General features: G+C 50.4%; 1 protein-coding gene across 4 annotated transcripts; it reads right to left on the bottom strand.

Moving 5' to 3' along the window:
* Nucleotides 1-247: 247 nt before the first annotated feature.
* On the bottom strand, nt 248-20020 carry KIF2C (kinesin family member 2C). Of its 4 annotated transcripts, none has more exons than XM_044301455.1 (22): nt 19644-20020; nt 18591-18685; nt 17646-17753; nt 17168-17213; nt 15970-16011; nt 14625-14735; nt 12958-13068; nt 12782-12882; nt 11403-11498; nt 9275-9329; nt 9027-9189; nt 8859-8949; nt 8596-8659; nt 8358-8449; nt 8119-8261; nt 6836-7040; nt 4885-4995; nt 4515-4582; nt 2573-2678; nt 2374-2487; nt 1968-2091; nt 248-601 (listed from the first exon to the last, which is right to left on the bottom strand). In XM_044301455.1, exons 1-22 carry the CDS (start codon nt 19705-19707, stop codon nt 519-521), a joined length of 2193 nt encoding a protein of 730 aa, XP_044157390.1. In that variant the 5' UTR covers nt 19708-20020; the 3' UTR covers nt 248-518. The 4 variants fall into 4 exon arrangements, with proteins under 4 accessions (XP_044157390.1, XP_044157389.1, XP_044157392.1 ...); XM_044301454.1 differs by having other exon boundaries at nt 12958-13071; nt 19644-20015; XM_044301457.1 differs by lacking the exon at nt 15970-16011 and having other exon boundaries at nt 19644-20016.
* Nucleotides 20021-24333: the final 4313 nt, after the last annotated feature.

A 24333-nucleotide genomic window follows, 5' to 3' on the forward strand; every position in this document is an offset into this window, starting at 1 on the left:
CGCTGCAGGAGACCGGCTCAGTAGAAGTCTATGGGCTGGGCTTGATTCAGTCTTCTGCAGCGAGGAGAGCGTGATACGCGAGCGCTTCTCTTGCCTCGTTCTAGCGATCAGTGGGAGGCTCAGCACTCAGACCACCAATCAGAACCACCGATATGACAGCAAAGGTTTTGTGAAACCCGATGAAGACAAATCATGGCACCGATCCAACACAGCGATGCTGACCCGATACACGACGCCGATAATAAATCAAAGCTGTTTTATTGCTTAATAATAAAATAAACTGGGATCTGTCTGGAGACAAAGTATTAAAACTGTACATTAAACATAATCCCAACACAGTGGTGACCCCCAGAGACCGACCTGCGCCCTCCCCCGAGGGGGGGGGGGGGATCTGCAGCGCACACAGCTCCGTTCATCTACACACAGTCATCCTTTATTATAAACAGACAACAGAAACATTAAAATAAGACGCACAGGGGGCGAATGTTACAGGGGTCCGAGCGCAGCGGCACACTCATTTATTGGGGTTTCCTCTTTTTACAGATCTGCTTGCTGGCCTGCTCCTCCATCTGCATCGCCAAACGCAGGGACGACACGCTTTCTGCAGGGGGAAGAAAAACGTAGGCGTTAACATGGCGCTACTTCTGAGAAGTGGTGACCGATTAGAACGAAAGCCTTAGGTGAAGACTACACATACAAGATGACCTACCACACTATATAGACCAGGACAGAGGGAGCCAGGCTCCTCCGCACCATTGTCATTTCACCAATTAAACCTTTGCCACTTCAGCCGTTCAGAAACTACTGCGCCCAACATGTTGGAGTTACACCGGCACAGGCTTCAGATCGCTGCCAAGTCTCCATAAACTTCGTTAAAACCTACACATAACATTTCTTATATACTTTTTCCCAGTAAAATGCATTGGAGCCGGGTTGAGACATGAAATTAAAGTCAAAACTTTTGTAAAAAGTATTTGCAATAAAAAAAATAAAAAATTTGTTTTGCCGCGTTGCAGTTCTGTGAACGCCGCCTGCATTCTGGTCCCTATGCCCACATCCGGGCACCTGCATTCATCACATCCTGTGTCTTAGGGAGCATTCACACGACCGTGGTTGGTTTGCGGTCCGTAAATCACGGATCCATGTATTCCGTATGTCAGTTATGTTTCCGTTCCGTAAGTCCGTATAATACGGACGTAGTGCTTCCGTGTGTCATCCATTTTTTTTTGCGGACTGAAAAACGGAAGGGTTAAAATTAAATGTCCATTCCTCATCATCGCCAATTCTACCATAGTAAACCAGGTCTAAGTTGAAATCGCAATGTGATACTTTAAAGTTATATCAATCGTATTGCAATTTCAACGTAATTCTCAAATGCGACAGTACATTCTAGTATGAAGGCGTTCCCATGGTTATGGGGACGCTCCATGAGCATGGAAGTCGGCATGAAATGGGGTTTCCTAGAATGTTTTCAGTCCAGGGGTCCGCAAAAAACGGATGACATACGGATGCATTTCCGTGTGCTATCAGTTTTTCACGGACCCAATGACTTTCTATGGGGCCACGGTCCGCGATTTGCGGCCAAGTATAGGACATGTTCTAAAATAAAAAGGAACGGACAGCACACGGATGAGAATAAAAGACATTCCGCAATTTTCGCGGACCCATAGAAACGAATGGGTCCGTGCATTATCCACCAAAATTGCGGAACGGACACTGAAGAAAAACACGTTTGTGTGAATGCTCCCTTACTGGTTACATTGTATTTAAAAATCTAATATGTGCCATTACGATAAACCCTTGGGCCATGGCAACATGATTGAAAACCTCCATTCTTTACACCGCAGTCTGCAGCTTTATTTCTATGATCCCTCTACTTCACAGCAGAATTCTCCTCAGTTCCTGTAAAGCCCACGTTATAGCGGAGGCGTTGGACCATTGCCTGCTCCCTCCAGCCGGTGACTTACCGCTCAGAGCAATGAAGACCTTGGAGCGCTCCTGGAGGAAATACTCGGCTTGCGTCACAAAATTCTCCATGTCGTAATCCGGCCGCTCTGTCATCTCCAAGAGGTTGGACCATTCTGGTGCAGTCTGTAATGCAAAAGACCCAACTATTAACAGGGAGGCGACGCATTTGGGAGCCTGTCACAACTGCGCCATCTGAGAAGGGGCCCCTGGATGTGGCGACCAGGGGGTGGTCAGAACCAGGAAGACCGCTGTGCGCCCATAAAACTCCATCTCTGTAACCGCTATTCACTTGTACTGGAGCTACGGAAACCAGGCCGCTCAGCTCCATCCCCTCCTGAGACAGGATCGGGGGCACCGTTCTAGAGACAGATGGGGGCCCTCCCTGTCCCAGTCCAGCGGACGCACCTGTGCCATGTCCCGTAGCTCCTCCACCATCTTGTCCTCGAGTTCCCCGATACGACTCATGGCGGTCTGGAAGCTGTTCATGTGGGAGGAAAGTTCTTCATCCTTCAGTGACAGCTAGAAGAGTAAAGAGTTCACATCAGGGTTACTTTTCCGTTCTGATGGGTGTCCCAGCTTGTGGCCAGCGTCCGCCATCACTCACATCATCCTGGCTCTCGGACTCCCCCAGGCTGGACTCGTCCCCATTCTCAGTTTCCATTGGCTGATTTTCTGCACTTTCTGCTCCTCGAGGACTCAGCTCCTTCACTCTGAATAGAGAAGCTCAGTGATTAACACGGCGGTGCACATGAAATGGCTGTGGGGCCCCTGTGAGGGCCCAGCACCACTTCCCCAATTCACATGACAAACACTTATCCCGTATCCAGGACAGAAGATACGTCTGATCAGCGGGGGTCGGACTGCCACAGCTCCGCTGATCAGAACCGGGACCCAGTGTCTGAACACATTGGCAGTCATGCAACCGTCGCTCCATTCAACTCTATGGAACTGGCAGAAATGGTTTCTCAGCCATCTCCAGCAGGGCCAAAGAGGTGAATGAGGTGACCACCACTCCATTCAAATAGTAGAACATGGGGCCTTGTTCTTGCGATCAGCAGAGGGCCCAGCGGTCAGAAAAGGGTTAGAGAAGCGATGGCGGGAAAAAAAGAAAAAAAAAAGGCAAATCAGCCATTTTGACAGTTTTCAGTTACGCTATTCGCCGTATTGGAATTATTTTATTTTTTTCGGTCGCGGTGATACCCATGATGTTTATATTTATTCTTTTTAGGTATTTTTTTTTATTATACGGAAGGGGGAGGGCCATTTAAACAAATTTTTATATATTTTCTAACTATGATTATGTGCCTCAAATGAGCCGATTACATTTTTTTAAATTTTGGTTTATCAGGAATTGGCTTATTTTGCTCGCTTTTGCTAATTTCTTATCCTGGCATACCATCTGGTGGCCAAAATAATTATTGCAGTTTGAAAACTGTTAGCCTACTCCACTACCTATGCCCAGATTGGACACATAGGTAGGAAGCGCGAGCTTCCGGGTTTTTGTGAATTTAGGTGCAATGATCTCACTTGATCACGGCATCTAAAGCATTTAATTACCGCAATCAGCATTATTGCTGGTCATGGTTTTAGCTGTATGAAACAGCAGAGATCTGCCAGCCATGACGCCTGCTGCACGTGCGTCACGTTTACACATCACACCAGCGCCGTACATGTATGGTGCTAGTAGCCGTATGGTGCTAGTAGCCTAAGCGTTAACAGTTTTCCAATTTTTTATTTTTTTTAAACTGTATCTGATCTGTGGGGTCAGACGCCTAGGACCGCCTATCAGCTGTTTTGAGAAAGCAGCAGCACTCCCACCTCCACACAGCGCCTTACATTGTATAGTGGCTGTGCTTGGTATTGCAGAATGGGGCTGAACTGCTTCTAGGCCGCAGAGCTCACAGGCTCTGCTCCCTTCTCAAAACAGCTGATCTGCAGGGGTCCCGGGTGTCAGACCCTCACCCATCAGATACAGATGACCTATCCAGAAGACACCTTTAACCACCTAACTGTTTTGCCCGAGGCCAGCTCGGGCAGTGGGATACGTAGCTAAGTGGAGGGGGGGGGGGGGGGGGGCTCTGCTTTAGATGCTGCCCTCTCCTGAATAGAAACATGCAACTGGTCTCGTTTGAAAGCGGACAGCCCAGGCTTTCATACAAGACAAAAATGACAGCTAAAGTCCAAGCAACAGTAGAAATCACCGTTAGAAATAGAGTTGGGAATAATCGCAGGTAAAACCAGTCTTCACTTTCAGCTTAATTCACTGCATCCCGATTTTTATCAGCGATATCTTCCCCTGCACTGAACAGATTGCTGTCATTCTGGTATGGTCTGAACGCTTGGCATGTCCACTTTCAAACAAGAAAGGTTGTTTCTAGCTGCTACCATTCAGGAGATAGCAGCATCTAAAGCAGCCACCTCCCTCCCCTCCACTGCTGGAGCAGGACTGGGGCAAAACAGTTAAGGGGTTAATGAATAGTACACCATAGCCAGATTGAGTTGCCGTCATTCCCAGTGATCGGCTGAGCTGCACTCAGAGCTCTTACCTGTCTGCATAGCGTAGCGTGTTCAGGGAGTACTCGCAGCTGTTAAACCCCGGGGAAAGCATTGCAATCTGCAAACCAATAAGGGAAATTAAAAAAGTTAAAATATTAAAATCAGACGAGCAGCTTACCGCTTCTCCTAATTTATGAAATCTGACTGCACAGCGCCAGAAAGCAGAGACGGGATGTCTAATCCAGTGTTTCCCAACACGTGTGCCTCCAGCTGGTGCAAAACTACAACTCCCAGCATGCCCGCACAACCAAAAACTGTCCAGGCATGCTGGGAGTTGTAGTTTTGCAACAGCTGGAGGCACACTGGTTGGGAAACACTGGTCTAATCACACAGCAGAACACCAGAGCGGAGTCGTCTTACCATGCATGTCCGAGAATTCTCCCCAATAAAGGAATCTCGCAGGATCTGGGTGAGTTTACTCTCTCGGAAAGGAGTGTGAGCTTTATTCTGCCCCAAAGCTCGGATACATTCCTACAGAGCAAAAAAGTTACAGGACAAAATCAATGACAGGAACAGAAGCACATGGTCCCAGGCCAGCACCGAAGTAATGAGGCCACTAACCACCTAACCGAGCGCTCCAGCAGCAGGGGAAGGGGAGCTGCTCATATCTCTGGACTGGTGGCAGCTAGAGACACGGGCCCTGGTTGGAATCAGTAGATAATTTTGATGCCATCCACATTTGACATTCTAAACTTTGGATTGTGGAACAATGTAAATATTGTGGGATAATCATACATAAAGGATGTAGCTCAATGTGATCCCTACAATGGACTATAGTGCATTCGATTCGATGGGTCAATCATGCGAAAGTTAATTTCTCCCCAAATTACGTACGGTATATAGAGCAGCTCCAGTGGCACTACCAGGGAGGAACTTTGCCATTTTAGATAAACTACTAACCCAATTTTTGAGGAACGCTTTCCCAGATTAGCCTGGAAAACACTGCAGGCCTCATACGCGAGGAGACCTGGCGCCAAGTCACTATTTACTATATGGTAGTACAGCGTGATGGAGCAGAGCGGATGCGAGCAATCCAGCAGTGGTGCTAGAAGGGACCTTAGTGGGGTCCTATGACGCCCATACAAACCTGGTATATAGAAAGGGAGCCTGTCAGACAGCTCATTATACTCAGACAATGGCGCTGTGGGTGGACACACATGGGGTTAAGGGGTATGGGGAGTTATGGTCTCCATAGCTCTCCTCGACAGGCTTTGAATTCTGGCCTCTGCATTATTTTACGCAGCTTTACGATTGGGGCCTTTTCAGATCTTTTAGCAGTTTACGGCAGGAGTTGGTTTTGCCACAGCACTGCCGACTCCGCCACGCTTCCACGTTTCCGTTTAGGAAAGGTTCACCAACGTTGGAACGAGATCCCGTTGAGTTGGTAGTGATGAGGGTGCGACTGATCAAACCGCTCTCGACCCTCTTTATGACTAATGAGTAAACAGGATTCACCCTTGGATAAAGCCTTTGTCAAATGGCAGCGCAATATTGGGGGGGGGGGGGGGGGGGGGGGGGGTCCATATGAAAGAAGCCAGAATTGGCGCTCCACAGTTTTGTGCAAGAGACCAGCTTGTACAGCTTAAATGGTAGAACTAAACTCCTGGTAGATTGTTTAAAAAGAGGCAACTACCTGTCCCTCCCAGTAGGAGATGTGGATGTGATGGTCAATTCTTCCATATGATAAAGCTGGGGAGGGGATACACACTAGGCTCAGGTTGCCGGGCATCTGTTCGCTGGGACTCGCCAATTTAATTATTCCAACAAAATAAGGCAGGAAATTATACCGTCTACTGAGGTACTATGCAAGGAAAACCATTCTCCTCAACTAGAAGGCCCCAAAATCTCCCACTAAGCAACACTGGATGCAAGTGATCAATTTCCGACCTGACCCCATATACTAGCACAGGTTCACAGAGGGGTACCGATCAGATTGAGACCCTCGGATCAATGCCCGAACGGTGATCCTCTACTTGGTAAGATCTGGATTCTGGGGAGGAATGACTGCATGGAGGAGTGTGCGCATTTGTTCATTACCTGCGTCACACTGTGTATTACTGCGAGTGGTTGTAATATATAATCTCCATCCAGAGTCACCACATCAGCAGGAGATCGAGGCGGGAATAAACACTATAAAATCTGCATTTGCCATCGTCCAAGCTGCGATTCTGGTATTTGACATCTCGAAGACAAGAGAACCCATCCCGAGATATGCGCCGCTCTCTCCGCTGCTGGACCATTCGGGCAGAACCGTCAGGAGGCTAAATCCGGAGTTCTCACAGATGCAGGGCCCACATTCCCACCCCATTACCTTCAAGGCCAGTAAACTGCGGTTGATCTCGGCTCCTTCCATGCGGGTGGTGCGGTCGGCACTGGCTGTGTCGGCCCCTCGCTCATTACCGGCCAGATCCACCAGAGAGAACTTGCCATGGAGCCGTCCCCTCCTCCGCAGGATGAACTGGAGGCAGGCGTGGGAGCGGGAAGAGCTGCTGTTCGCAAAGGTCTGCCCCGATGTTCTGTGACAAAACCACCATCAAGATCCATCACTGGGAATTGCACTGTGAGAGATTCTCTAATATCAGGACAAGCAGAGGTCGCACTACATATTTTTCCCCAGAAGAGTAAAAATACTCCTTTTACCATTTTTGTGGAGTATTTTTTTTTTTTTTTTTTTTAGCAAAGAAGGAGTGTGAAAGTTGCAGTCATTCAGATACATGTTAGGCCTACACTGGTTCACATCTGCGTTGGAAGCTGCGTTTGCGGCTCTGCTGCAGATTCTGTCAAAGACTGGACAAAAAAAACAGGACCCTGCACGGACTCCTCCGCGGTCCGTGTTTCCGTCAGGCCGGGTGCACATCACCTTTTTGTAATGCATTTTTACAAAACACAAAGTTGTACATTGTGTATTTTTTGCTACACTTTCCCATCCTGCAGCAAATAATAAATATACATTTTTTACTTACAATGGAACTCTATGGTGACGGATGCCACAGTATAGCACCTGTTAATGCACCGTTTATGTGCCCGATCCAGCATAGTGGCAGTGTGAACGTGGTCTATAGCCAAGTGACAGTACAGTCCAATATGGTGGATCTTTCCTGTCCTTGATCACTTGGCTACAATACCCTGCGCGACGCACTGTGCTCCCCTACCCAGTACAGCGCCTGCCCAGGAGCTAGCCTCTTACAGCTCACATGACCCCACTCTGGCAGCCATCCAAACCAACCGGTACAGCGCCTTGCTGTAAGGAGCTTTGTTACTGGTAATGTGCCGCCCCTGCCGTTCACAGCGCGCCCTCCACTGATGGAAGGAGACGTCTAAGACGTATTGGTACGCCTTAGCCGGTTTTCAGAGTGTAAAATGGCCTAGACGCGCGTCTAACGCTTGTACAGGAGGTATTGCTACCTCCATAATAGCCCATTTACAGCAGCCTGTACTGTGCAATTGCGTGCCCACTGAGAACAGACTGCTGTGGGCCTCTGCGGACCCACAGCCCTATACAAGGGATTTGTGGCCAAAATCTTAGGAACACTTCCTATAACACAATGCCTTATAGCAAGTGGCCCCAGATTCAGTCTCCGACGGGGTACCTACCTGCAGGCACTGCCAACTTCTATCATTTTAAAGACATCCTCTGCGCTGGTGACCTCCCTCTCCACCAGACCCACTACCTGCACCTCCTGCTTCGCATCTTCCAGCACCCGCAGCTTCGCTTTCTTATTCAGAAGGTCGAACACCTAAAATAAAGAGGCCTCCACAGTCACCGCCTGAGGGAAGGGTCCAAAGCATCAACAGAATTTAAAGGCACTCTGCAGATCGCCACAATCTCCCACCTTTCCATTGTAGATCTCAAAGAAGGTCACAAACACATCAAGATCTAGATCCTTGTACCGTGGCTGGGAGAGGAGGAGGAAGACATCTCGGGCTGTGGACATACACAGAATACGGCAATGCTGTAACTATCAGGACTACAACACCCAGCATGCACCACCACCCTCTGTAACCAGATTGCAACCTACAGACACTTGAACAGATTATGCAAATGTCTAAGCACCTTCCAGTGTCACTTACATGCGAACGCATAGACGCCCGTCGTAACATTCTGACTTTTCCCCAAGAAGTCGCCTCCCATTGTCTACAAGAAAAATGTGAAAACATTAAAATCAGGAGCGCAACCTCTTCCTGCCATGTAGACATCATGTGGAGGCTGCACTACTGAGATTGACATGTCCTCCTGCATGCCTGAATCCAGTCACCATCTACATCATGTGAAAAGTGCTAGATCCGGGCAAATCGCCCATCCTTCACGTGGATTCGCCGCCGCCACAACTTACATGAGTTTTACCGCTCCCAGTCTGGCCATAAGCAAAACACGTGGCTTTCCCTCCTTCGAATATGGACTGGACCAGAGGTCTGGCTGTGAACCTGGGAGGACAGAGCTACACGTGACTCCTCACGTACAGCGTGTCACACGTATGACATCACCTCCCCCGCCATCTTACCTGTACACTATGTCATTACAAGCGCTCTCATCAAAGGTGTAATCAAAGCGGAAGGCCTGGTTCTCCAGGTACTTTGTGAGATCCACCTTCAGCTTCGGCTCGTGCACCAGGACGACACTTTTACTGGGCACCGAAATAATATCAAACTCCTTCTTAGACAGTTCTGAGGAGGACGAGGAAGAAGATCAATACTGAAGGCGGAGCAGGGTCCCAACATATAACATTCACCGTGAGCAACCCCCCCATACCTTGCTTGTTCAGAGGTCGCTTTCTGATGCAAACACAGATGCGATGTTCTGCAGCCTGGAAAAGACAGAAGGTCAAAGGCCACATAGTAATAGCTATCCTGCCCAACAACATCCAGCAGCAGGCTGACCAGACGGGCAAGGGCGACGCGGCTCAACTGCACGTCTTCTGATTGATCAGGTCAGCCTATGGATTTCATAAGGAAGGAATAAAGAAATTGGATTTTACCCTGAGCCTGCTGCTGGATTATTTCTACTGTTTGACCGATTCCTGGTCTGGGATCCATGCACGGTGGAGGAGCTGAAATCCCTCTTTCATATAAAAACTATCCTGTATTATACTCCAGAGCTGCACTCACTATTCTGCTGGTGCAGTCACTGTGTACATACAGTACAGACCAAAAGTTTGGACACACCTTCTCATTCAAAGAGTTTTCTTTATTTCCATGGATATGAAAATTGTAGATTCACACTGAAGGCATCAAAACTATGAATTAACACATGTGGAATTATATACATAGCAAAAAAGTGTGAAACTGAAAATATGTCATATTCTAGGTTCTTCAAAGTAGCCACCTTTTGCTTTGATTGCCAAGAGTGTGCAAAGCAGCATTCTCTTGTTGAGCTTCAAGAGGTAGTCACCTGAAATGGTTTTCACTTCACAGGTGTGCCCTGTCAGGTTTAATAAGTGGGATTTCTTGCCTTCTAAATGGGGTTGGGACCATCAGTTGCGTTGTGGAGAAGTCAGGTGGACACAGCTGATAGTCCTACTGAATAGACTGTTAGAATTTGTATTATGGCAAGAAAAAAGCAGCAAGTAAAGAAAAGAGTGGCCATCATTACTTTAAGAAATGAAGGTCAGTCAGTCCGAAAAATTGGGAAAACTTTGAAAGTGTCCCCAAGTGCAGTCACAAAAACCATCAAGCGCTACAAAGAAACTGGCTCACATGCGGACCGCCCCAGGAAAGGAAGACCAAGAGTCACCTCTGCTGCGGAGGATAAGTTCATCCGAGTCACCAGCCTCAGAAATCGCAGGTTAACAGCAGCTCAGATTAGAGACCAGGTCAATGCCACCCAGAGTTCTAGCAGCAGACACATCTCTAGAACAACTGTTAAGAGGAGACTGTGTGAATCAGGCCTTCATGGTAGAATATCTGCTAGGAAACCACTGCTAAGGACAGGCAACAAGCAGAAGAGACTTGTTTGGGCTAAAGAACACAAGGAATGGACATTAGACCAGTGGAAATCTGTGCTTTGGTCTGATGAGTCCAAATTTGAGATCTTTGGTTCCAACCACCGTGTCTTTGTGCGACGCAGAAAAGGGAACGGATGGACTCTACATGCCTGGTTCCCACCGTGAAGCATGGAGGAGGAGGTGTGATGGTGTGGGGGTGCTTTGCTGGTGACACTGTTGGGGATTTATTCAGAATTGTAGGCATACTGAACCAGCATGGCTACCACAGCATCTTGCAGCGGCACGCTATTCCATCCGGTTTGCGTTTAGTTGGACCATCATTTATTTTTCAACAGGACAATGACCCCAAACACACCTCCAGGCTGTGTAAGGGCTATTTGACCATGAAGGAGAGTGATGGGGCTCTGCGCCAGATGACCTGGCCTCCACAGTCACCGGACCTGAACCCATCAAGATGGTTTGGGGTGAGCTGGACCACAGAGTGAAGGCAAAAGGGCCAACAAGTGCTCAGCATCTCAGGGAACTGCTTCAAGACTGTTGGAAGACCATTTCAGGTGACTCATCAATAGAATGCCAAGAGTGTGCAAAGCAGTAATCAAAGCAAAAGGTGGCTACTTTGAAGAACCTAGAATATGACATATTTTCAGTTGTTTCACACTTTTTTGTTATGTATATAATTCCACATGTGCTAATTCATAGTTTTGATGCCTTCAGTGTGAATCCACCATTTTCATAGTCATGAAAATAAAGAAAACTCTTTGAATGAGAAGGTATGTCCAAACTTTTGGTCTGTACTGTACATTACTTATCCTGTACTGATCCTTAGTTACATCCTGTATTATACTCCAGAGCTGCGCTCACTATTCTGCTGGTGCAGTCACTGGGCACTCATCTTAGCCTGACATGGCTGATCACAGGGGGCAGTAGACGTCTTACCATGTCGTTCATGCTGATCCTCTGACAATCTAGAGTTGCTCTGAATTCTTTGATCATTTTTCCAAATTCCCAGTTCGGCACACTGGTGTCATAATCCTGCACACAAGAAAACCGGTAGGGTAACATCGGGCCGTGATCACCGCGCAGCGCACATCTCCTGTTTGTGTGTTCAGGGCAGGATCGGGGTCTGACCCTATCCCTGTGAAATACGTGGTTTCCCCAAGATAAGCAGAGCAGAAAGTGTCGGGTGCGGGGAGGTCGGCCAGGTCTATATGTACTAATAGGAATCAGCATGTACCGCGCAGAACCCCCCGACCGCGGTCAGCTTCCCACCCCGCCGCACCCCCCCGACCGCGGTCAGCTTCCCACCCCGCCGCACCCCCCCCCGACCGCGGTCAGCTTCCCACCCCCCCCCCCCCCCGACCGCGGTCAGCTTCCCACCCCCCCCCCCCCCGACCGCGGTCAGCTTCCCCCCCCCCCCCGACCGCGGTCAGCTTCCCCCCCCCCCCGACCGCGGTCAGCTTCCCACCCCCCCCCCCCGACCGCGGTCAGCTTCCCCCCCCCCCCCCGACCGCGGTCAGCTTCCCCCCCCCCCCCCGACCGCGGTCAGCTTCCCCCCCCCCCCCCGACCGCGGTCAGCTTCCCCCCCCCCCCCCCGACCGCGGTCAGCTTCCCCCCCCCCCACCCCCGACCGCGGTCAGCTTCCCACCCCCCACCCCCGACCGCGGTCAGCTTCCCAGCCCCCCCACCCCCGACCGCGGTCAGCTTCCCAGCCCCCCCACCCCCGACCGCGGTCAGCTTCCCAGCCCCCCCACCCCGACCGCGGTCAGCTTCCCAGCCCCCCCGTCCCCGACCACGGTCAGCTTCCCACCCCCACCCCCCCAGGACCGCGGTCAGCTTCCCACCCCCCCCCCCCCGACCGCGGTCAGCTTCCCACCCCACCCCCCCCCCCCGACCGCGGTCAGCTTCCCACCCCCCCCCCCGACCGCGGTCAGCTTCCCACCCCCCCCCCCCCCCCCGACCGCGGTCAGCTTCCCACCCCACCCCCCCCCCCGACCGCGGTCAGCTTCCCACCCCCCCCCCCCCGACCGCGGTCAGCTTCCCACCCCACCCCCCCCCCCCCGACCGCGGTCAGCTTCCCCCCACCCCCCCCCCCCCCGACCGCGGTCAGCTTCCTCCCCCCCCCCCCCCGAGCGCGGTCAGCTTCCCACCCCCCCCCCCCCCCCGACCGCGGTCAGCTTCCCACCCCCCCTTCCCGACCGCGGTCAGCTTCCCACCCCCCCCGACCGCGGTCAGCTTCCCACCCCCCCCGACCGCGGTCAGCTTCCCACCCCCCCCGACCGCGGTCAGCTTCCCACCCCGCAGCACCCCCCGCTCACCTGCACTCGCTTAGTCCTCCGCTCACTGTTCTGCACTCGCTTTTCCTCTCTTTTGCTTTTCATTTTTTCCATTTCCTTCACAATATTTGATTTTCTTCTCACTAAAAACAAAAGAAAGTTCATCAAATATCGTCCGCGTCTCCCACCCTGCGCCCCACGTGAAGTCCAGGCCTCACCTAGGCTGCTCTTCACAGCAGAAGCGGTGGCGTCATCGGTGGTCTCGGTCACTCGTGGTAGGAGGCGGCGCTCGCCGACGCTGCTCAGTTTGGTGGATCGAGTCCTTACACCTGCTGCAAGCGATCCAGGATTTACCATATAAAACCCACTTTCTCCGCCACATGTTATCGCCATCAGCCTCTGGGAAAGCTGGGTGACCACATCTTTTCGCCCAGCTTTCTCGGCCTCCTGAAAATTCTGTCACACGGCCTAGGCGCAGATCGGTCCCATACAAGTGAACGGGGCTGAGCGCAATACCAAGCACGGCCAGTACACAATGGGGGCACTGTGCTTAATAAGCATCAGCCTCTTCCAACAGGCGATCTGTGGGGGTAGGGGGGGGGGGGTGCCCTGCCAACCTCATACTGATGTCCTATCCTGGACAGACCCTCAATATGAAATTTAAACAGCTAGCCTGCCACCGAACACAATGGGAGGTGAACACCACTCGGCTGCCAGAAACTAGGGATCGACCGATATTGATTTTTTAGGGCCGATAGCCGATAATTTATACTGATGTTCTGGGAATTTTCATTTTTGAAAATAAAAATTCCTACACAAATCTGCTGAAAATTAATGTTTATGTTAATGTGTAGTTTTTTTTGTAAATCTTTCTCTCATTTATACTTAATATTTTGGTGTTTTATTTTTATAACTTTTTTTTAGTTTTTACTAACTTTTAGCCCCCTTAGGGACTAGAACCCTTGTCCTATTCAACCTGATAGATCTCTATCAGGGTGAATAGGAGTTCACACTGTCCCTGCTTTGTGCACACAGCAGCATGGATCTTACCATGGCAGCCAGGGCTTCAATAGCGTCCTGGCTGCCATGGTAACCGATCGGAGCCCCATTACACTGCTGGGGCTCCGATCGGAGGAGCAGGGGAGAGGGGATCCTGTGGGGGGGGGGGGGGGGCGCACTGCACCACCAATGTTTTTAATACTGGGGTGGGGGTGGGAGGCGCACTGCACCACCAATGCTTAATACTGGGGGGGGGGGGGGGCACACTGAGCCACCAATGTCTAATACTGGGGGCGGGAGGCGCACTGTGCCAAAGATTAATCTCTCATTTATTCATATACAGGAGGCGGGAGCTGCAGAATGACATAGCCGGCTCCCGACCTCTGAGCAGTAGCTGCGATACGCGGCACCTGAGGGGTTAACTACCGTAGATAGCAGCTACTGCTCATAGAGGTCGGGAGCCGGCTATGTGATCCTGCAGCTCCCGCCTCCTGTATATGAATAAATGAGAGATTAATCTTCATTGGTGGCGCAGTGGCCATAGCTCCTCCCCTCCTCTTGTCCCCTGTCCTTTCATTGGCAGCAGCAGCACAGGGGGAGGAGACACTGCTCCTTCTCCCCTGTGCTGCTGCTGAGGGAACACGGAGAGCGCTGTCAGCAGCGCGATCTGTGTTCCCCATACACTATCGGCAAAATAGATGCCGATACCGATAGCGGTCAAAATCCTGAATATCGGCCGGTAATATCGGTAAAACCGATAATCGGTCGATCCCTACCAGAAACTGCCCCCAATTCCCAGCACCGTAAGGCATCACTGGTCGCAGACATGGGTCACCCAGCTTTCCCAGAACCAGATTATATTCATCGAGATGTCAGATGTGCTCACCAGCATTGGCGCCCAGCTGCGCAGGGGGCTGTGCCGTCATCTCCACCTCCATCTCATGATTGGGCAGGAGAGTCTCCGGAATGGCGGCCATTGTGGAGTGTCCGCGCAGAGCTGAAAGAACCATAGAAAGCGAGTGGGTGCGGCGCTCCGTAATTCGCACAGCCCCAAAACCATGCGACACCAGCAAACCGCAGAAATCATGGCGGATTAAAGTGAAGCGGCTGCGCAGTCTCGTTAGACAGTCCTCTGAAAAGAGTTACCGCCCCAAACTTCTCTGCCGAGACCGCGCAGGGCGCCGTTAGTGGATTTACAGCAAAGTGAAGTGAAGAGGTCACGAGTCCTTGTACTGATCGCGAGTTTCGTTGTGCTATATACTCCAGTCACATCCAGAGCTGCAGTCACAATTTCTCTGCTCCATGTACTCCAGTGACATCCAGAGCTGCAGTCATGACTTCTCTGCTCCATGTACTCCAGTCACATCCAGAGCTGCAGTCACAATGCATCAGTCATAACTTGGAGATTGTTCAGAGCTCAGATGTAATAAAAATAAAAACTGTAGACACAGCTCTGGACGTGACTGGAGTATAACAAAGGCTGGATTAGGAGGTGCGCTCTAATGCGACACCTTGAGATGGACCCAGGATGTGGCTTTTAGGCCTCATTCACACGGACACCAGCCGTGTGCGGACCACATTTCGTCCTGCCCTCTTTATAACGGCCTATTGGAACGGACTTCCGGATGCGATAAGAAGATGGTGTGTCGTCCGCAACCAATCCGCAAAAAGAATTGGACCAAAGCTATGGTCGTGTGCATGAGCCCTTATAGGGATAGCAGCGTTCCATCAGAGGCATCCTCCCCTGGGGGCAGCATACGGAGTGCAGGACAGGACTATGGGGCCCGGGGCCCCGCTGAACCCACTCAGGATCAGTACAAGACAAGTGAAGCCATGAGATAAAGTGTAAAGTAAATCTACGTGGAAAAATAAATCACAAGATATAAGGCGCCAAAATACAAACTCCGCGCCCGCAGTGATTGGTGGATTGTCCAGAACCTCCCCTGACACAGGTATCTGGAAGGCCGGGGTCCGTACAGCTACGTGTAAGAATATCGCGGTGCCGCCTGGACACGGGCCATGTTTGCGGCATCATTCACTCACAAGTTAACCGCACTGCCGCCATTTTACAGGCAACCAGTAGTGAAAGGCACGAGGCACAAGGAGCCTCAGAAGCTGCTCCTCCCAATAGGAGCGCAGGTCACATGACCAGACCGTCGCCAGTAAGAAACCTGTAGAGGGAGGTTCCGGACAAGCGGTGTCAGGATAAGCGGCGACGGTGACCCCGTTACCTGTCTGGGCTCCGCTCTCCGCCACACAATTCTGTAGAGACACTTCAGGGACAAAGAGACGAGTGATCAGAGGCAGACATGAAATATTCACACCCCACCTGCAGGTCCTATGTCAGGGTAACACGATCAGCGGGGCCCGCAGCCGCGGGGGGATGGGCGGCTGAAGTGCTGTCATGTGCCGCCTTCTGTCACCCACTTGTCTTAGTCACCCAGCTTTCCCAGGGTCAGACACGACCATCACAGCTCTACAGTCACCCAGCTTTCCCAGGATCAGACACGACCATCACAGCTCTACAGTCACCCAGCTTTCCCAGGATCAGACACGACCATGTACCGCGTGGTCCAGCTGGGTGACACCCCTGTAACATACTGGTAGAGACAGTCCAAAGGAGCAACCAATGGATTTCTGACCGGGGAACCCCATGGAGGGATTGCCCTTTAGTGATGGACGGGTACAGGGTCATAGGCATTTCAGCCACTGACCAGAACGGATCCTAGAATAGCCTGTGACACATGGCGGGGCCCGGGGCCCGCACAGTCTATATTTATAACCATCTACATGTGACAGGGGGAATCCCGGAAATCCTCCTACTGACTTACTAATGAAACCTATGGATGTTATGTCCACTAGCGGTTTTATTTTCCGGCGCCGAGTTCCGTCCTAGGGGCACAAATCCGGAAAATAACTGATCCGTTTTATCCCCATGGATTCTGAACGGAGAGAAAATCGGCTCAGGAGTCATCAGGACATCTTCAGTTCTTCTTACGGTATTTGGCCGGAGAAAATACCGCCGCGTGCTGCAGTTTTCTCTTCAGCCAAAAATACTGAACACTTGCCGGATACGGTACTAATTGTTCCGGGAAACCGGATCCCATTTCCTGATCTACGCATAGCTTTAAAAATGAGAATACTGTATCCGTTTTTTCCAGAAATACTGATCCGGTATTGCAATGTAACCCTAACCCTTAATCATTGCATAGACACATTCTGTCTCAGTCCTCCTAATGATTGCTGTCAGTGAATGGAAATTCGTCACCTTTCTAAGAAGGGTCTCATCTGCTTCTGGAAGAGTTTTAAAACCCAACATAATCCAATACTCCTCATAGCTGAGGGTCTGTTACAGTGCATCAGTCCAGACTGACCCCCCCAGAGCAGCAGCCATCATGCGATAAACCCCGCAGCAGGCACAGCGCTCACCTTCCTTGGGCGCAGGAATCCTGGAGATGGTTTTTCTTCTCTGAGGCTATAGGAAAATAGAGAAGAATCAGTGACCGGATCCCACACAGGGGCCGACCCTCAGGTAACACCGCAGGGAAACGGGGCAGATCCACAAGTCATCCGCCACCGGTTTTTCCACAGACAAACAATTTAGGGAAGTGAGTGACAGTTCCAGCGACCGTGTGAATCTGCGGGGAGACTGGCGCACTGTCCACCAGTATGAAGGGATCTGCCCCACTGCTGGGAATCCTCCTCCCAGAACAGTCACCGGACGACTACATTACATGGGAAAACTGCTCAACGAGTAACACGGATACGCCGAGACACCGCCACTGCGGCCCCCACACACGTAGCAGGGGTGCTGCGCACGTAAATGATCCTTCTGCGCTGTGCAAACATTACTGGTGCTTACAGGACCCTGGGACAAAGCCGACCCCAGCGGCCGTCCGACCGTTACCTGGAAGGTCGCGTTCTTCTGCGGGGGCATGTTCTCCTTCGCACCAGGGGGGTCGTAATCGGCTTCCAGTAATTCGGGGTTCACCGTCACCACATCTGTGAATGAAATCTGCAGAGACAGGAATGAAATATCCCCATCATTCAGAGGAAGAGAATGAGGGGCCCCCAAACCGGAAGAGACACGTGGGCCACAGCCTCCGATCCGGGCAGCTAATCCCTAATCACATCATCACAGGACACAAGCGCCGCCCCCGGGGGAAGAGGGGGGGCAGCCTTCTGCCGGCACAGGTGGCATCACTGAGGGTAGGAGAGGGTCATGTGTGCGTGAGAGGACGAGACATACGGGGGCAGCTCCACCAACAGGTCATCCAGGATTAAAAAGATGGCGGCTCAGCTCTACTGCAGTGAATGGGGCGGGGCTGCAATACCACATACAGCCTGCGGACAGGTGTGGCGCTGTTTTTGGAATAAAGCCACCATGTCTAATCTACATACCCTTCATTAAAAGGCAGTTTCCACAGTTTTGTACCCCAGCTCAGCCTGCAGCCGCCGCGCACCACTCACCGGCCCCGTGACCCTCTGCAGCTGCCGCGCACCACTCACCGGCCCCGTGACCCTCTGCAGCCAGTCACTGATTAACGTCACGAGCGCCAGTCTGTATTCAGCAACACCCCTTTAATGAAACTGACATTCCTGTGATAATTCAGTATTCATGAATGAGGCCAGGACATGACAGAACCGCCACATCTGACCGGCTTCATTAGGAGTTCAGCTCTTGAGACGCCCATTATAACATGGTGACACATTCAGCATCAGATTCTTCAGCCGCAGTTTAACGCAGAGAACGTGGAAGAGACATGTATGCAATGAGACATCCACAGCGTCAATGAGACAGCAGCCATTCTGAGTGACCACCATCTCCATGACGCTGGCACCGCGCACGCACCTCCTTCCCTTTGCACGCGCTGCCTTCTTTCCATTCCACGTGGACGGACGAGCGGTCCAAGTCGATTGAGGTGATGTTCGCGCTGTGAACGACCCCTGAAAGAGGAGAAGAGGAGAAGTCATGTGACACCGCTGTCCTTGGGCATCTTGTTTTCAATGGGAGCCAAATGAAGGGACCGGACTATGTGACCACTCTGCAGGACATGATGAGGGTTATGATCCTCAGCACAGAAGGAAACCCTAGGGTCAGGCCGTGATAAGATGGTCAGGGACTCATCCGTGAAGAATCCACATTGTGTCCGTTTTTTCCTCTCAGTGAGTCACCTGCGCTCCACGGACACCGCAGAGCTGATATGAGCTTCTCCTCATGTGAAACACGGATTGCATCCTTGTTTTTCCACCGACCCATAGACTAATAAGCGAGCTAAACACAGATGTGCGAATACACATTAAAATAAAGGGTGCGCGCACTTCAGTGGAGAACGCGGTCTGCGCGCGTCTGAATCACTGGCGTGTGAATAAGGCCTCACGCCCAGCACCGGCAGTGTAGGGCCTCATGCACACAACCGTATTCTTGGTCCGCGAGCGAGCCACATTTTTGAGGATTGCACACGGACCCGTTCATGTCACGGAAAGTGCATGAGGCAGCAGCCGGTATCCTGCAGATCCCCAGGTGTGCGCACGGGCCTAAGGGCAGGGACGTGCGGTTTTAGGGCAGATTGTCCTGCAGACTTTTCAGCTAAAGCCAGAAGTCCGCGTTCTTCACTTACATTTCCAACACACTTTGGCTGAAAAGCCTTCAGGATAATCTGCAGTGTGAACCGACCCTTACAGCTCATCACCGCAGCAGCGCCACCTACTGGCGGACGAGGCACAGAGCGCAGCACTATTTGATTGACAAGACAAGCAGCCAATCATAAGGCAGAACCAGGGCCGCCTGTCACTGGCAGCCAATAAGCGCACCGAACGGCAGACACATAGGCGGGGGCACGGTTTAAATTTTGCACACCGGTTGAGGGGGCAGCGGGCGTTCTGAGGGCCGGTCACTACTCACCGTTACTCCGCATGATCTTAATGACCAGTCCGTTCACCAGCCTGCTTGCCATCAGCTGCTCCATGACGACGAGCCGCCCGTGCACAGTCAACAGCAATGGAGGAAAACCCGGGTAAGACGAGGAGAGCTCGGTGTACCAGCCTGCGCCGCGTCCTCTGATCTGTGTCTGCCTCGTCCGGTATCTGCAACCACCTCTCTCCCAGAACCGTCAGCCCGGGTTTACCCGCCGCCACTTTTTAAACAAGGCACGCCTCCTCCAGAACGTCATGACGCACGGCGTCACGTATAGCTCTAAAGCGAGAGCGGCGTTACACTACAACGCATGCGTATTGACTGAGCACTAGGCGGGAAAGGAGACCAAAGCGTCTTATTTAAAGCAGCCATTTTCTTGGAGTCAGTTTGGGTTGGTCTTAAGAAAAATGGCTCCTTACCTTCTGGATGACAATACACTGACAGTTCTTGTGGTGAAACATGAAGAATGAGACAAACTATGGGGGCATTTGCAGACCTCCCAATTGTCCCTCTTTTGACCCAAGTCCCTCTTAGCCTTTAAACGTCACCTGCATTCCACGGACGCCGCAGAGCTGATATGAGCATCTCCTCGTATGAGATTTGCATTATTACATTCACAACATTAACCCAGAAAGTGTCTTTTTCTGGTTCCTCTCTGTACATTTGAGCCTGCCTTGTGTATCATTTCATTATTTGATGCAGTTGAGATTTTAGAAATTTCTATATTTAGATAATTTGTCCACCATTTCATAAGAGAAAACTATTGAAGTTTATAGATATGCAGGAAAAAGCTTCATCTCTCACACAATGAACCATAAGTGTCCCTCATCGACCATCCAAAAAGTATGCAGGTGCGCATTTATCAAAACTGGTGTAAAGTAGAACCGCTTTGGTTTCCCATAGCAACCAATTAGATTTCTCCTTTTATTTTTCTAACCTCCTTTGGAAAATGAAAGGAGGAATCTGATTGGTTGCTATGGGTGACTGAGCCATTTTTCCTTTGCACCAGTTCTGATAAATGTCCTCCATTATGTTCGATTAAAAAGCCCCCCTGGTCACCCCCTCCCTCCGGCGCTGTCACTGCTCAGTTTCTCCCGGCAGTGTCGTCTGTTACCATGGAAACAACACAGGAAGCTCCTAACCTGACACTTGTGCAGTCGTCACAGTTGGGCCCCTACACCTTGCATCTCTATGGGGCCCCATATCCATACAGACAAGAGAAGCCCTTGGAAGAACTACTTCACAGGTTCACCTGATGGGGGTCCGAGGGTCACAGGCAGAGGAGAGGTCACCATGATCTTATAATGAGTCTCTCAGTCTTATAGGAGACCTCCACCCAGAGGGGCCCGCTGCGGTGCAGGTACTCAGGAGGGCCACTCGTTCTAGGTATTAGGGGGGTCCTTAGGCGGGTGGGCCCCACAGCACATCGTAATGAGAGTCAATCACGTGCTGACATTGGAAAACCCCTTTTAGCGATAATGTATAATTCTGCAGCCTTTGTTATACCTTGTGATTACATACCACATTCATGATCTCAGCTTGCTGTCAGTGAACGGGAAGTGAGCTGGTCCTGGAGCGCGCCGTTAACCTTACATGATAGCGACCAACCTGATGAGATGCGCCAAAATTATTAAGGGGCGGCCCCCCACCGCAGGGTAGATTGAGCCTGGTGCTACCGGCCCCCGTCATTGTAAATAATCTACAGGAACATGAAGTGCAGGAGGCACAACGTTTTTTTTTACTAGTAGCGTCTTTTCATTTGAAACACAAAAAAGCCATAAAAAACACAAGTGCCTTTTAAAGTATTTTTTTGTTGTGAAAAAACACCAGAGCAAATCTGAATGTGAAGAAACCTAAATATGTCTACGGCCACGTTCACATCACGTTTATACCCGATGTTTAACGTACATTAGCAGAAGTGAAGTGCGCAGCTCCCCTGCAGAGTCCAGTAAACGGATGCCCTGTTTTACAATAGAGCTCTGTGGGGACGGATGACGCCCTGACATATACGTTACACATGGGGCAAAAGCCTGATGTGAACACTGCCTGAGATGTGCCGCATTTCTCCAGCATTCAGGCGCAGCCACAACAGTAAATATGGGTCCAAATACCGTCCCAAACTAAGCCGCTAAGTGATATAAGGTGGGGGCGACCGTAGCGCTAATCCATTATACAGGATTAGTAAGTCTGCCCCAGTATAATGACGGCAAGGAGCTCCCTCTAGTGGACAGAAGGCCCCGGGGCAGCCGCACACCGCCCTCACGCTGATCGCACCTCCAGTAAGTCCTCCCGGGGGCCGCACTGACCGAATGGGACACAAAATAAAACAGATTCTCACTAAAAGTGTCCCCAAGAATCCACAGGAACCTGCAAACGTGGAATTACAGAGGGTCCACGGTGTTACAACAGATGAGCGGACCCCCACACCCTGAACTCCAGCCACTGGGGTCAGATGTCTGACGGGAGGGAAGGCGCCAAATCAGTGGAGAAAGAGGCATGTTTTCTAATACACAGCTTGGTATAAATGAATAGAACAAGTGAAGATGAGAACATCTGTAATATGAGAAATGCCTCTTTCTCCACTTATCAGGCTATTGATTTATACAAAGCTGTTTATAACACAGTTGCCATAGGGTTTAACCTCTTCACGCCCAGTACCGTACATGTACGGCGCTGGACGGGTGTTTAAAGATGGTGCCAGCTCCGGGCGCCATAGCCGTGGGTAGCCGCCTGCTTCTTTTAGCAGACACCCACGGCTTATGTCCGCAACTGGCAGTCATGCCGATTGGAGACATTTAACCCCTCAGATGCCGTGGTCAATCCTGACCACGGCATCTGTGTGCGCTGAAACCGAAAATGCGCACTTTCGGTTATGCTCCGGTTCCCCAGTGTGGCGATCGGAGGAGCCGGACTGTGTGTGCAGCAGCCCCTGTCTTTGTGAATGACAGGAGGCTGCTGCATAGAATCTCCTATGGAGGCCTTGCCTGTAAAAGGGCTCCATAGGAAAGTAGTAAAATCATCATAGATTCCAATGCAAGTGCAATCAGATGATTGTTTGTTATAGTTCCCTATGGGAACTATAAAAAAAGTGTAAAAAAAAGTTTCCGAAAATAAAACTAAAATAAATAAAAAATACACATAATGGGTGTTGCAATGTGCAAAAATGCCCATAGTATAAAAATATGAAGATTTTTCCCCATACAGCAAAACGGAAAAAAGCGTCCAAATGGGCGATTTGCCATTTTTGATCGCTTCCTTTTCTACATAATAAAAAGTGATCAAAAAGTAATACACATCCAAGAATGATATCAATGAAAAGCTCAGATCACTCCGCAAAAAGAGTCCCACAGTCTTACAGTACAGAGTCCATAGTCTCACTGCTCTTACAGTACAGAGTCCATAGTCTCACTGCTCTTACAGTACAGAGTCCATAGTCTCACTGCTCTTACAGTAAAGAGTCCATAGTCTCACTGCTCTTACAGTAAAGAGTCCATAGTCTCACTGCTCTTACAGTATAGAGTCCATAGTCTCACTGCTCTTACAGTAAAGAGTCCATAGTCTCACTGCTCTTACAGTAAAGATCCCACAGTCTCACTGCTTTCAAAGTAAAGAGTTCCATAGTCTCACTGCTCTTACCGTAAAGAGTCTATAGTCTCACTGCTCTTACCGTAAAGAGTCTATAGTCTCACTGCTCTTACAGTAAAGAGTCCATAGTCTCACTGCTCTTACAGTATAGAGTCCACAGTCTCACTGCTCTTACAGTAAAGAGTCCATAGTCTCTCTGCTCTTACAGTAAAGACTCCATAGTCTCACTGCCCTTACAGTAAAGTGTCCATAGTCTCACTGCTCTAACAGTAAAGAGTCCACAGTCTCACTGCCCTTACAGTAAAGAGTCCATAGTCTCACTGCTCTTACAGTATAGAGTCCACAGTCTCACTGCTCTTATAGTAAAGAGTCCATAGTCTCACTGCTCTTACAGTAAGGAGTCCATAGTCTCACTGCTCTTACCGTAAAGAGTCCATAGTCTCACTGCTCTTACAGTAAAGAGTCCACAGTCTCACTGCTCTTACAGTAAAGAGTCCACAGTCTCACTGCTCTTACAGTAAAGAGTCCACAGTCTCACTGCTCTTACAGTAAAGAGTCCATAGTCTCACTGCCCTTACAGTAAATAGTCCACAGTCTCACTGCTCTTACAGTAAAGAGTCCATAGTCTCACTGCTCTTACAGTATAGAGTCCATAGTCTCACTGCTCTTACAGTAAAGAGTCCATAGTCTCACTGCTCTTACAGTATAGAGTCCATAGTCTCACTGCTCTTACAGTAAAGAGTCCATAGTCTCACTGCTCTTACAGTAAAGAGCCCATAGTCTCACTGCTCTTACAGTATAGAGTCCATAGTCTCACTGCTCTTACAGTAAAGAGCCCATAGTCTCACTGCTCTTACAGTAAAGATCCCACAGTCTCACTGCTTTCAAAGTAAAGAGTTCCATAGTCTCACTGCTCTTACCGTAAAGAGTCTATAGTCTCACTGCTCTTACAGTAAAGAGTCCATAGTCTCACTGCTCTTACAGTAAAGAGTCCATAGTCTCACTGCCCTTACAGTAAAGTGTCCATAGTCTCACTGCTCTAACAGTAAAGAGTCCACAGTCTCACTGCTCTTACAGTAAAGAGTCCATAGTC

This window comes from Bufo gargarizans, chromosome 7, assembly GCF_014858855.1.
Source record: "Bufo gargarizans isolate SCDJY-AF-19 chromosome 7, ASM1485885v1, whole genome shotgun sequence".
Classification (NCBI taxonomy): domain Eukaryota; kingdom Metazoa; phylum Chordata; class Amphibia; order Anura; family Bufonidae; genus Bufo; species Bufo gargarizans.

Excerpts from the sequence above, each read along its gene's own strand:
- KIF2C (XM_044301454.1), bottom strand. The coding sequence starts at position 19,707 with ATGGAGCAGCTGATGGCAAGCAGGCTGGTGAACGGACTGGTCATTAAG. Across the intron at positions 11,499-12,781 it reads GGAGGACTAAGCGAGTGCAG|GATTATGACACCAGTGTGCC; the intron begins GTGAGCGGGGGG and ends TCTTGTGTGCAG. Across the intron at positions 9,330-11,402 it reads GGATCAGCATGAACGACATG|GCTGCAGAACATCGCATCTG; the intron begins GTAAGACGTCTA and ends TGTCTTTTCCAG.